Genomic DNA, 15075 nt, shown 5'->3' on the forward strand with positions numbered 1-15075 from the left:
ACATCCGGGTTACAGACAGCACCGGTGATTGTTTAATCAAAGCATGAAAGATGTATATGTGGAAATAACTAATGAACATCTTGGGTTACCGATGTGATCCCTCGGTCGTCAAGCCACATCAAGGTGTGAACGGAAGCAGCAAATATAACCTTAATAATAATGGCGTAATCTGCTCCTACAGTAAACTTAATGGTGTAGAAGGTGAGAATTGTTTTTGTTCGTGCACCTAATAGCTGCATCGAGTTTCCTAATGGTAGAGATCCTGTAATGCCCAGGACCAATGATAAATGAAGCCGTCAAATCCAGGCTTCGTTTGAAGATAAGTCATTGTTTAATTATCGGTTACCCTTTAGCGACGTGACATGCTGAAATAAAAAACGCTATGCTAGTGACTACTGTGTGGCCTCGTCGTCGTGCAACAACATGCACTAGGAGCGTTTAACTCACTCGGCATTAATCTTGGTCGAAAAAATGTTTAATAGGCTACAGAGCATATCTAGATAACTGAACGTTCAGGGTCCATCAAGCGTGACGGAATCAAAGTGTATTTCATTCGGTATTAACGTTGTTCATATATGACTGGAAAGTTATTCCAATAAAGCAGTACTGATAATGGTAGATGTCCAAAGTGCAGTGCGTCCCATATTTTCCCTACTAATGGCCGGGAGCCTCAATTTTCAATAATCAAACGTCTATTTGTTTATCATATTTCAAAGATTCAGAAATGTTACCCCTTGATAATTCATCGAATAAATTCTGTCCATGTAAGTCTAAAACTGAGCCAATCAAACATTAGAGGATTGGCGCTGTGGACAAACCATAACATGCAGTTCTCTAATATGCAACCCAACCCGTGAGTGGGTTCCGGTACCCAGTGTAAGCAGGTGCAGAGGATGTAGACAAAGAATATATGCAGAAGTTTTTGAGAACGGTAAATAGTTGGGAAACACTGTTGAGATAACGCTCCTATTTAGTTCTAGTATTCACACTCACTTTATCCATGAGTTGTGGTTTTTCAGCAATGGCGGACAGCGTAGACAGAAACCAGCAGTCGTTGAGCTCTCCCTGCTTCATGTCGTGTCGACTTGTTCCGTCTGATACTAATACGGCATTAAACGATATCTCCTGGACAACAAAAACACAAAATACAAATAATTCTATTACAAAACAATCCTGTCTTTGTTTATTTTGGTCAATTATTAATTTTTATCTAAAATCCATAAGATCGCAGTTTCGAAATGTAAGATCAAGATCACCGAGACGCTTGATCACTCGACCACTGTTGAGTATATTTTGATAGAAATAGTACTTACGTTCGGCCTCTTCCATACAATGTTTTTTGTGATTGGTTTGTGTCGGAAGATAGACTTATTTTCGGCCGGGAAATCAGTATCAATGAAGTAGTTGTCCCCGCGGGTTTTCCCATTTCGAACTCTCTGAAAAAAAGAAATGTATCATTCAATATTTTGAAATCTACAAATCCTCAAAATGCAACATTTTTGCAATAGTTCCCTCCCTTAGCTTTCCCTTCAGCGAGGTGGGTTATTTTCATGAAAAACTGTCGATGTCCCTGAAAAAATTAATGATCTTTAAGACATTACAAAGTTTAAGTTTGTGATGCACTTATATCATTCCAGCAACTCAACAGCTGTGTATATCTGGACGGCTCAACAACTGTGTATATCTGGATGGCTCGACAACTGTGGATATCTGGACGGCTCAACAACTGTGGATATCTGGATGGTTCAACAACTGTCTATATCTGGACGGCTCAACAACTGTGTATATCTGGACGGCTCAACAACTGTGTATATCTGGATGGTTCAACAACTGTCTATATCTGGACGGCTCAACAACTGTGTATATCTGGACGGCTCAACAACTGTATATCTGGACGGCTCAACAACTGTGTATATCTGGACGGCTCAACAACTGTGTATATCTGGACGGCTAAACAACTGTGTATATCTGGACGGCTCAACAACTGTGTATATCTGGACGGCTCAACAACTGTGGATATCTGGATGGCAGTATTCCAGTCTTCAGACCTCGCCACGATGTACAAGGTGAAGAATTTCCAAACACAGCATTGCCCGCCATACATGAATAGGTAGGTATTCATACTGGTTCTGTGTTAACCTGGTGTACGTTTGTGTTAACTTGGCGTACGTTCTGTGTGTGTTAACTTGTTTAGGTACAACACACAATATGACTGTAAAAACTAACATTCCTTTCCAGTCCTACTTTAGCAAATAATACAAAAAATTTAATTAAAATAAAAAGATAGAAAAACCAAAAAATCAGACAAAGGGAAAGCTTTAAACATTTATTTAGTTAGTTAATTCAGTACGTTACGGCATTAATTAGTCGCTTCCGGGCAAACAAGCGCGGTTCGCCTAAGTTTACCTGTTTCGCATTATTGCAAAATAAATCAAGTTTATAGTTATTTGTTGATATTTATAAGAAATAATAAGCATCACAGCAAATTGTTTAAAAATATGATATTTACCTCTATCTCCTTCCAAATTTTGAAAGCAAGAGAAAGAGACAGAAACAAGTAATTAACAATTTGTGTATTGGGAAGAACTTGAACATCTCGGGTATTGTGTACTGGGCAATGCTTAAACTTTAAGATGGAATCAGTCCAATGGCAAGGTTTAAAGTTCTTGCAATACAGTGACTTATGAAGTAAAGCAATGCCTCTTACACGTCTCTTAGCGTGAGTATATAATGATGAGAAGTAAAGCAATGCCTCTCACACGTCTCCTAGCGTGAGTATATAATGATGAGAAGTAAAGCAATGCCTTTCACACGTCTCCTAGCGCGAGTTTATAATTATGAGAAGTTATGCGATGCCCCTTTTTTTTACATGATATACAAAATGTTGCCGTTCAGTTAGGACAGATGATAGCCCAGGACATTACGGACAAAGTGGCCGGTATTTAATTACGAATTTACATCGGTATTAACATTCTCGCTCCAAACGTTCTCAGAGAATTCCACGTCAAACTGTGGTCAACTAGTAGATTATATATATACCTATAGGCAATATGTGTTAGGACAGAAGCTCGAAATATAAAGCAAAATGTTGGAATTCGTTATTAAAGAATTTCTTCGCTTTTTAACTTCTTTGAAGACAATGTAGTTTTTGTATTTTGGGAGCATTCGACCCTATTTTCATTTACGTAAGCAACGCATAGCCTAAAATCGATCATGTGACCTCTCAAATCCCGAGAGAAACTGAAGTGATCGAAGTTACCCGACTTTCCCCTATTAAATGGTTAACATTACTCTGGATTGGAAAGGTAATGTCATCCTTAGGACGTAACATTGGTTAAAAGTCAGGAGTTCTGACTAAACAAAACTCTCATTAAACCGGTATCATTGTCATCTCATCATATAGATTGGACTTTGGTCTTCTCATGATGTTCACAGCATTTTAATTTCCGTTTTAGCCATGCGTGAAGGCCCATGAGACATTTCAGACAATTGTTGATCTGTTCTAGCCATCATTTAATCAACGTTTGAAATCGATGTCCGTAGGTGAAACGCGACGATAGCAATGTTAGTTTTAATCCTGCTTTTCAAATATGTATGTGTATATATATCCAGAGTATTTGACATTGTTCATGTCCACACTGTTATAATTACTTTCTACATATATATATATATATGTATAAGTATAATATCTTCAAAGCGACACATCCATTACCTTGCTATGTTTATATTTGTATATTTATGAGACGCCTTTCAAAGGCATCAAACATAAAGATATATATTTACTGATTCATATTAACATGTTGGATCACATCGCGGGATATTCTATTTTAAGGTACTTTACATAATCTTAGTACTACATTAATCATATATAGGAGGTCAACCATAAGTTTTTTTTATAAGATAAGACAAGATTCTTTTGAAAATATTTTCCCATGCCATTAATATAGTAATTCATGAAAACCGGGGAGGTGCCAACGGAACCACTAGTAATCCATAAAAACCGGGGAGGTGACAACGGAAACACAAGTAATCTATAAAAACCGGGGAGGTGACAACGGAACCACTAGTAATCCATAAAAACCGGGGAGGTGACAACGGAAACACAAGTAATCTATAAAAACCGAGGAGGTGACAACGGAACCACTAGGAATCTATAAAAACCGAGGAGGTGACAACGGAACCACTAGGAATCTATAAAAACCGAGGAGGTGACAACGGAACCACTAGTAATGTATAAAAACCGGGGAGGTGACAACGGAAACACAAGTAATCTATAAAAACCGAGGAGGTGACAACGGAACCACTAGGAATCTATAAAAACCGAGGAGGTGACAACGGAACCACTAGTAATCCATAAAAACCGGGGAGGTGACAACGGAACCACTAGTAATCTATAAAAACCGAGGAGGTGACAACGGAACCACTAGTAATGTATAAAAACCGGGGATGTGACACCGGAACCACTAGTAATCCATAAAAACCGGGGATGTGACAACGGAACCACTAGGAATCTATAAAAACCGGGAAGGTGACAACGGAACCACTAGGAATCTATAAAAACCGGGGAGGTGACAACGGAACCACTAGTAATCTATAAAAACCGAGGAGGTGACAACGGAACCACTAGTAATCTATAGAAACCGGGGAGGTGACAACGGAACCACTAGTAATCTATAAAAACCGAGGAGGTGACAACGGAACCACTAGTAATCTATAAAAACCGGGGATGTGACACCGGAACCACTAGTAATCTATAGAAACCGGGGATGTGACAACGGAACCACTAGGAATCCATAAAAACCGGGGATGTGACACCGGAACCACTAGGAATCCATAAAAACCGGGGATGTGACACCGGAACCACTAGTAATCTATAACAACCGGGGAGCTGACAACGGAACCACTAGTAGTCTATAAAAACCGGGGATGTGACACCGGAACCACTAGTAATCTATAAAAACCGCGGAGGTGACAACGGAACCACTAGTAATCCATAAAAACCGGGGATGTGACACCGGAACCACTAGTAATCTATAAAAACCGGGGAGGTGACAACGGAACCACTAGTAATCTATAAAAACCGGGGATGTGACAACGGAACCACTAGGAATCCATAAAAACCGGGGATGTGACACCGGAACCACTAGTAATCTATAAAAACCGGGGAGCTGACACCGGAACCACTAGTAATCTATAAAAACCGAGGAGGTGACAACGGAAACACTAGTAATCTATAAAAACCGAGGAAGTGACAACGGAACCACTAGTAATCTATAAAAACCGAGGAGGTGACAACGGAACCACTAGGAATCTATAAAAACCGAGGAGGTGACAACGGAACCACTATTAATCTATAAAAACCGAGTATGTGACACCGGAACCACTAGGAATCTATAAAAACCGAGGAGGTGACAACGGAACCACTAGTAATCTATAAAAACCGGGGATGTGACACCGGAACCACTAGTAATCTATAGAAACCGGGGAGGTGACAACGGAACCACCAGGAATCTATAAAAACATATTAGAACAAACCGCAGCCGTCTATTCAATTCTGTTTCCTCACTAGTCTATTTCCACTCTAACCTATTTCCACTCTAACCTATTTCCACTCTAACCTATTTCCACTCTAACCTATTTCCACTCTAGCCTATTTCCACTCTAGCCTATTTCCACTCTAACCTATTTCCACTCTAACCTATTTCCACTCTAGCCTATTTCCACTCTAGCCTATTTCCACTCTAGCCTATTTCACTCTAGCCTATTTCCACTCTAACCTATTTCCACTCTAGCCTATTTCCACTCTAGCCTATTTCCACTCTAGCCTATTTCACTCTAGCCTATTTCCACTCTAGCCTATTTCACTCTAGCCTATTTCACTCTAGCCTATTTCCACTCTAGCCTATTTCCACACTAGCCTATTTCCACACTAGCCTATTTCCACTGTAGCCTATTCCACACTAGCCTATTTCCACACTAGCCTATTTCACTCTAACCTATTTCCACTCTAGCCTATTTCCACTCTAGCCTATTTCCACTCTAGCCTATTTCACTCTAACCTATTTCCACTCTAACCTATTTCCACTCTAGCCTATTTCCACTCTAGCCTATTTCCACTCTAACCTATTTCCACTCTAGCCTATTTCCACTCTAGCCTATTTCACTCTAACCTATTTCCACTCTAACCTATTTCCACTCTAGCCTATTTCCACTCTAGCCTATTTCCACACTAGCCTATTTCACTCTAGCCTATTTCACTCTAGCCTATTTCCACTCTAGCCTATTTCCACTCTAGCCTATTTCCACTCTAGTCTATTTCACTCTAGCCTATTTCCACTCTAGCCTATTTCTACTCTAGCCTATTTCTACTCTAGCCTATTTCCACTCTAGCCTATTTCTACTTTAGCCTATTTCCACTCTAGCCTATTTCTACTCTAGCCTATTTCCACTCTAGCCTATTTCCACTCTAGCCTATTTCTACTCTAGCCTATTTCCACTCTAGCCTATTTCCACTCTAGCCTATTTCTACTCTAGCCTATTTCTACTCTAGCCTATTTCCACTCTAGCCTATTTCTACTTTAGCCTATTTCCACTCTAGCCTATTTCTACTCTAGCCTATTTCCACTCTAGCCTATTTCCACTCTAGCCTATTTCTACTCTAGCCTATTTCCACTCTAGCCTATTTCTACTCTAGCCTATTTCTACTCTAGCCTATTTCCACTCTAGCCTATTTCTACTCTAGCCTATTTCCACTCTAGCCTATTTCTACTCTAGCCTATTTCCACTCTAGCCTATTTCCACTCCAAATTATTTCCACTCTAAGCCTATTTCCACTCTAACCTATTTCCACTCTAGCCTATTTCCACACTAGCCTATTTCCACTCTAGCCTATTTCCACTCTAGCCTATTTCTACTCTAGCCTATTTCCACTCTAGCCTATTTCCACTCTAGCCTATTTCCACTCTAGCCTATTCCACTCTAGCCTATTTCCACTCTAGCCTATTTCCACTCTAGCCTATTTCCACTCTAACCTATTTCCACTCTAACCTATTTCCACTCTAACCTATTTCCACTCTAGCCTATTTCCACTCTAGCCTATTTCCACACTAGCCTATTTCACTCTAGCCTATCTCCACTGTAGCCTATTTCCACACTAGCCTATTTCCACACTAGCCTATTTCTACTCTAGCCTATTTCCACTCTAGCCTATTTCCACACTAGCCTATTTCACTCTAGCCTATCTCCACTGTAGCCTATTTCCACACTAGCCTATTTCCACACTAGCCTATTTCTACTCTAGCCTATTTCCACACTAGCCTATCTCCACTCTAGCCTATTTCCACTCTAGCCTATTTCTACTCTAGCCTATTTCCACTCTAGCCTATTTCCACACTAGCCTAATTTCCACACTAGCCTATTTCCACTCTAGCCTATTTCCACGTACACTAGCTAATTTCCACACTAGCCTATTTCTACTCTAGCCTATTTCCACTCTAGCCTATTTCCACACTGTAGCCTATTTCCACTCTAGCCTATCTCCACTCTAGCCTATTTCCACACTAGCCTATTTCCACTCTAGCCTATCTCCACTGTAGCCTATTTCCACACTAGCCTATTTCCACACTAGCCTATTTCCACACTAGCCTATTTCCACACTAGCCTATTTCCACACTAGCCTATTTCCACTCTAGCCTATTTCCACACTAGCCTAATTTCCACACTAGCCTATTTCCACACTAGCCTATTTCCACGTACACTAGCCTATTTCCACACTAGCCTATTTCTACTCTAGCCTATTTCCACTCTAGCCTATTTCCACACTAGCCTATTTCCACACTAGCCTATTTCCACACTAGCCTATTTCCACTCTAGCCTATTTCCACTCTAGCCTATTTCCACACTAGCCTATTTCCACTCTAGCCTATTTCCACACTAGCCTATTTCCACTCTAGCCTATCTCCACTGTAGCCTATTTCCACACTAGCCTATTTCTACTCTAGCCTATTTCTACTCTAGCCTATTTCCACTCTAGCCTATTTCCACACTAGCCTATTTCCACTCTAGCCTATCTCCACTGTAGCCTATTTCCACACTAGCCTATTTCCACACTAGCCGTATGAAATTAACGTCGATGCTGTTAAGCTATACGAATGTTTGTTTAACGAAACGGCGTTGCGTGATAATATCTTCAAAGGAAGTCAATATCGTTCAAGTTTTAAAGAATTTGGTAAAGTGCATTTTGGGGAGAGCAAAGCTTCGCTGTTATTGTTTTAAACAAATTTTATGTTCTTATATTACCAAATGATAACATGTGCACGCGGTTTCATGTGAAAATAGCATTAATAGACATCATAATGGGACTACGTTCGAGATACCGTGTGGGACGGAACAGCTGTATGGTGTAATTTAGTTCTGTCTTGGCTGTAATGTATCAAACTCTCAATATGTATAGACAGGTGCTAAAAACTTGTATATCTTTTGTACAATTGTATCAGGAAAGACATTTGTATTAGGTATTGTGTGTGAGGACAGAAGGATGGGTATTATTCAGGAATGTAGGACGATGTGTAGATATTTTGTTTAGCTATATAAACCAAGAATACTGGGTATTACTAAAGCAGTACATGAACAGTGACCTTGACCCCCCCCCCCTAACTAAGGCAATACATGTACACTACAGGACCCCGCTAAAAATAGTAACAGTGACCTTGATTTCCCCCTAAAGTAAAGCAATACATGTACTCTACCGGTCCCCGCTAAACTAATAGTAATAGTGACCTTTACCTGTACCTAAAAACCTCTGACGCCCCCACCCCCCGTCCCGGATTCGCCGGTAGAAGACTAGTAATCTTCCTTTTTGGTGTTTAGTTCCAACCTAACATCTACGTCATCAAATACAATATTCCATAGCGACAGTGACGTTATTTTTATTCTAATAAATAGATAAATAATCAATATATATGAAATTATATAGCATTAAATAGACATACAGGCCCTGACAGGTAATATACACTGTGTATTGATACCGGGTGGATTATAGTTTGAATGAGTTTTAGACAACATCCGCCCTGTGGTGTTTTGAATATTAATGAGTTTTAGACAACATCCGCCCTGTGGTGTTTCATCACACAGAGACAGTTATCGATTGATACTATATTTAACTTGTAAACGGAATAAAGTTTCGTGGCCAATGTAATTTTGTGACGATTTACGATGGTTCATTGAAAATATTTACTTAAAAATCTCTCCAAGAAAGATAACAGAAAATGTACTTATCACCATTCTAGATCAAGTACTAATGTTATACAGTTAAGAGTTTATAAATCTATTTCTGTGATCATTCCATTAACTTACGTGTTTTAATAGCGCGATGCTATGCTGACTGTTCTTTGAAAAACTAAACCACAAACCGTACAAATTTTCGTATAACTTGTAACAGAAATAGAAAGCAGGATAATATCTCTCAACCTCCCTAAAAATGACCAGTCCTGAAAAATAGCCAAGCTGTTATGCTCACAAGTGTCTAAACCTCAGGATAGGATCATTTATTTGGGCGGATTTGACTTTATGTACGTATAAACACTAATTTTGTTTTGACCTTGAAATGCAAATGGCGGCTGTGAATAAGATCACAAAATATGGCATTAAAGAATGGCATTTCAATCAATAAAAATGCTCATATATCAAACTTTTTAAGACAATACAAAAAATGTAGTTGGAAGGACCTTTTAAGTCAAATTGTTAAACTGGTGAGTTTGTGGCCTCTTCCAGAAATATGCATATTCTACCCCAAACAGAACGATTGAACATTTTTTTCTAAAAGCAGTCTTTTCGCCATGTCTAGTGTTCTTTATAGTATCTAATAAGAGCATTTTTGATGTTTGAAACATCTTCCTATATGTCATATTTGTGTGACAATATCCACGACTGCCATTTGCATTTTAAGGTCAAAATAGAATCAGTGTTTATACATACAAATGTATTATAAAATCAAATCTGGTCAAACCAATGCTCCTATTATGTGCTTTAGACACTTGTGAGTAAAACGACATGGCTAGTTTGTGCAATACATGCGATACAAATGAGCTAATTGTGTCCCCCTGAAGCATCCATTGTTCGTATGTTTTGGTGATTTACAAACAGCTTAACAAATAACATGTCAACAGCAAGTCCCATGGTTGCCATGATACATACTAAAAGGTCAGCATGCTAGTTGTGTTAAATTGCACCATAGTAGGAATTTATAGGCCTGTAAAATATCACTGTTTTGACTGGATTTGCTGTTTAGATACCCCTTACACTAAGTGGCGTTTCTACAGATTGTATACGACACAAAAGCCTGATATCGCTTATCACATTCACAACATTCCAGAAACAAACCTGCGCCGAGTATTACAAAAACTAAATCACAACGGAAAGTCAATACCATCTATCGGTTCTACTACTGAAATTTCGACATTTTTGAAATTTACTTTGGAAATTGTTATCTTGAAGAAACTGCCTCTATTGTTACTACGGGGAAAAGAACCAGGGGAGATAAACCTTCCTATTGACGGTTACGTGATCAATACCCATAGAGGGAGTAAAATAGCTTGATGTATAAAAGTACAATTTCTGCCGTATAAATAGACAACGAAAATTAAATTTAAACAACGCACTTTAAAGACATAGTTTCCATATACAAAACAAGATATCTGTAAATTCGAACCAAATATGTGTTATTCTACAGCATTTCAGGGCAGTAAATATCTGTTCCACTGTCTCTCTAACATATGATACACGCATTATCATCCGACATTTTACCCTACACGCACTCATTATGCATTCAACCTCTTTGAACCATAAATATTCATAGTTTGCCTCTTTTTCGTATTAAAGCGAGTAGTTCCGCAGTCAATAACATCAGTGTCGACGTCAAAGACACCAGGCCTAATTGCATATTCATAAGGACAAATGAGCGATTTGCTATGCAAGTGTTTTAGGCTGTTGTGGTCATAATAACAACACCATGTCGTCACGTGATTGAGAATAACCGGTACATAGAAACGCGATTAACTAATTGCACATCAAAACAAAATAAAGTCATGGAAGATTGACTGTGTAGGGTTTATCCCGCGTCGTTTTGGTAGGCGTTTTAAATAGATAATGGAAAATGTTCTTGTTTCAACCCCCACTGTTTGGAATTACAAACTCAAATTGAGTCATTATGACTAAAAGTTGTAATTTACTTGTCATATGAACTTTACCTTCAGCTCTCAGTACTAACAAACGAGATCTACTTGGTATTTAATATTTATTAGAGGCAAACCGCTTCTATTTTTAGAGTCACTAACCTGCATTAGTGATTTTTAATCCCGCAAACATGATTATGTCAAAACCTCTTTTTGTGCTGTATCTATATACGGGCAGATATCACACTAAACCTTATCAATAATTCATCGACACCTTGTCCATCAAGCAATTTTCATAATAAATTATTTAACATTAAAACATTTTGTTTTTTACTGATGCTACAGAGACAATGATAAACTGATGTTATAACCTAAAATAGACAATGATAAACAGATGTTATAACCTAAAATAGACAATGATAAACAGATGTTATAACCTAATATAGACAATGATAAACAGATGTTATAACTAAATATAGACAATGATAAACAGATGTTATAACTAAAATAGACAATGATAAACAGATGTTATAACTAAAATAGACAATGATAAACAGATGTTATAACTAAAATAGACAATGATAAACAGATGTTATAACCTAAAATAGACAATGATAAACAGATGTTATAACTAAAATAGACAATGATAAACAGATGTTATAACTAAAATAGACAATGATAAACAGATGTTATAACTAAAATAGACAATGATAAACAGATGTTATAACTAAAATAGACAATGATAAACAGATGTTATAACTAAAATAGACAATGATAAACAGATGTTATAACTAAAATAAACAATGATAAACAGATGTTATAACTAAAATAGACAATGATAAACAAATGTTATAACTAAAATAGACAATGATAAACAGATGTTATAACTAAAATAGACAATGATAAACAGATGTTATAACCTAAAATAGACAATGATAAACAGATGTTATAACTAAAATAGACAATGATAAACAGATGTTATAACTAAAATAGACAATGATAAACAGATGTTATAACTAAAATAGACAATGATAAACAGATGTTATAACTAAAATAGACAATGATAAACAGATGTTATAACTAAAATAGACAATGATAAACAGATGTTATAACTAAAATAAACAATGATAAACAGATGTTATAACTAAAATAGACAATGATAAACAAATGTTATAACTAAAATAGACAATGATAAACAGATGTTATAACTAAAATAGACAATGATAAACAGATGTTACAACCTAATGTAGACAATGATAAACAGATGTTACAACCTAAAATAGACAATGATAAACAGATGTTATAACTAAAATAGACAATGATAAACAGATGTTATAACTAAAATAGACAATGATAAACAGATGTTATAACTAAAATAGACAATGATAAACAGATGTTATAACTAAAATAGACAATGATAAACAGATGTTATAACTATAATGGACAATGATAAACAGATGTTATAACTAAAATAGACAATGATAAACAGATGTTATAACTATAATGGACAATGATAAACAGATGTTATAACTAAAATAGACAATGATAAACAGATGTTACAACCTAAAATAGACAATGATAAACAGATGCTATAACTAAAATAGACAATGATAAACAGATGTTATAACTAAAATAGACAATGATAAACAGATGTTATAACCTAAAATAGACAATGATAAACAGATGTTACAACCTAAAATAGACAATGATAAACAGATGTTATAACTAAAATAGACAATGATAAACAGATGTTATAACTATAATAGACAATGATAAACAGATGTTATAACTAAAATAGACAATGATAAACAGATGTTATAACTAAAATAGACAATGATAAACAGATGTTATAACTAAAATAGACAATGATAAACAGATGTTATAACTAAAATAGACAATGATAAACAGATTCAAACTTATGCACGGTATGTTGAACATGCGACCAAAAAGACATACTTGACTTTATCATTTGAGGTCACAGCCCTCATTCGACTTCAGCTTTTACTAAGATGAATTGCCTCGAACAAATACAAACAAGAGAACTTTGGGTATTATCTTTATTATTATAAAACGTTAGTCCGAGGGTGATATTTCTTCTCTGTTAATAAAGCCATGTTAACGTATTAGTGAAGGCAAGAAAATGTTCACTGAAGGCGAATACCATGCGAACAATTAAAGAGGCTTACCCGCAGACGGACCGGTAATCGGCACATCTCCGATCACTAAATAAACTTCAGTACACGTTTCTATGTGACAAAATTAGAGGCTTTCCGACATTATTTCTTGAAAACAATTACAGAATATGTATTTAAAAGACGTTTTAAAACTCAACCTGAGAGGGAAATGTATGGAATATAACGGCAATATCTTCTTTGTAAATCGCCGCTGCCTTTGAAGTTATCACTGTGCGGCACTGTGCACGTGCTTGTTTCTTTGATGTGTCAATCAAATTAGACTCCACTTTATAGCGGGGACTTATTGCGGGTTGCGATTAAATAAATAATATTCAAAAAATAAGGTTTTAATATCACTTTTCAGCGTTTTATAAGGAAAATAAAATGAAAAACTCAACAATTCCAACAATCTGTCATGTGTAAAAAATCTTTTTCTATTAGCCAATTTTTCTTACCTCTCTGCGGGCAAGCCTCTTTAATCACTAATAGAGACAACACATAAAAAAGATACCTTTGACCACGATTGATACTTTTCTGGGGTTAATAAAACCATACAGCGACCTCTTATTTAATTATACTATATTAGATGACGAGTCTTGGTACTATTTGCAGAAAAATGAAGATAAAACATCGCTGATGTTGTTACACTTCTAGTAATAAACAGTCCATAAATCAACAGAACAGTGATGATATTCTAGCGAAATAGTGTGTCATAACACATTACAAACAAATTACGTTTCAATGGCTTGTTTTGGCATATTTTCTCATTTTACCATAAAATCTAATACAGTGCATGGAACAATAAAATATACAATAGCTCAAACACTTCATGCCAAACCCGACGTTGTTGGTACGATTTCAAGATTTCACGTACGAACGTGTCAATAAAGAACTTATTATTTTTACACGAGACTAAGAACGCGTGCTGACGTAACCTTTTCTGTGATGACATAACTCTCAGGTGTATGTATAATTAGATTTATTTATAGAGACATTGTGGCGTGACTTCTTTGTGTCTCGTGACGTTATTCTCAAGGTGACTGCAGCTATGTGAAATATTTCACGAATCACAGTACCTGCCAGTCATACTTACTAAATTATTCAAAGAATGTGTAGTTGCTCATAACTTAATATTGATTTCCGGGAGAAAATAAAAATGAAACGCACTTAATTCGCCAATTTCTTTCTTTTATAACATTGATTATTTTAAAGATATAAACGCCGATATTTTTCGTAATCTCTTTCTAGAGGCATATTCAACAAAAGAAGATCATACAGTGTAGTATACATACTATTGATGACTTCAAAAGCATCAATGATTTGATACGTAAAGTATATAGCACGTGTTCGATAATGCACGTTATAATGGTGTCACTTTAACAAAAAACACTTTCCGAGAGATTGTCATTAAACATGTCGTCTGATGCATTTTATTTTATTTTCTGGTTTATGACTATGAACATCGTGGTAATTTTAAGGTTTTGATACACTGTAGTTTGTCTTCCTGTAAACTGACAAACGGTATTACTATATAGGATATGGGCATATTTACAAAATGAAAGGGTGTTCAGTAAGAAAGTACACCTTACTATCCGTTAATATAATGGTCATTAATGGTCTAGCTACTATAATACTATATAGCAGAGTATCTTATTATCATTATTTCAATACTTACCTTAGAGTTTTTCAGTAAAAATGATAACTGCTATAATATTATAAAAATATAACCA

The 15075-nt window shown here is 36.4% G+C and overlaps 1 protein-coding gene across 1 annotated transcript in view; it reads right to left on the minus strand.

Moving 5' to 3' along the window:
• LOC117334650 (calpain-9-like) overlaps positions 1–15075 on the minus strand; it is a 60414-nt gene that overhangs the window by 36769 nt on the left and 8570 nt on the right. The window contains exons 2-3 of the mRNA XM_033894391.1: positions 1314–1436; positions 994–1125 (exon numbers count right to left, since the gene is read on the minus strand). Coding sequence (XP_033750282.1) covers positions 994–1125; positions 1314–1436 — 255 coding nt within the window. The remainder of the gene's footprint in view (positions 1–993; positions 1126–1313; positions 1437–15075) is intronic.

This window comes from Pecten maximus, chromosome 9, assembly GCF_902652985.1.
Source record: "Pecten maximus chromosome 9, xPecMax1.1, whole genome shotgun sequence".
NCBI lineage: Eukaryota > Metazoa > Mollusca > Bivalvia > Pectinida > Pectinidae > Pecten > Pecten maximus.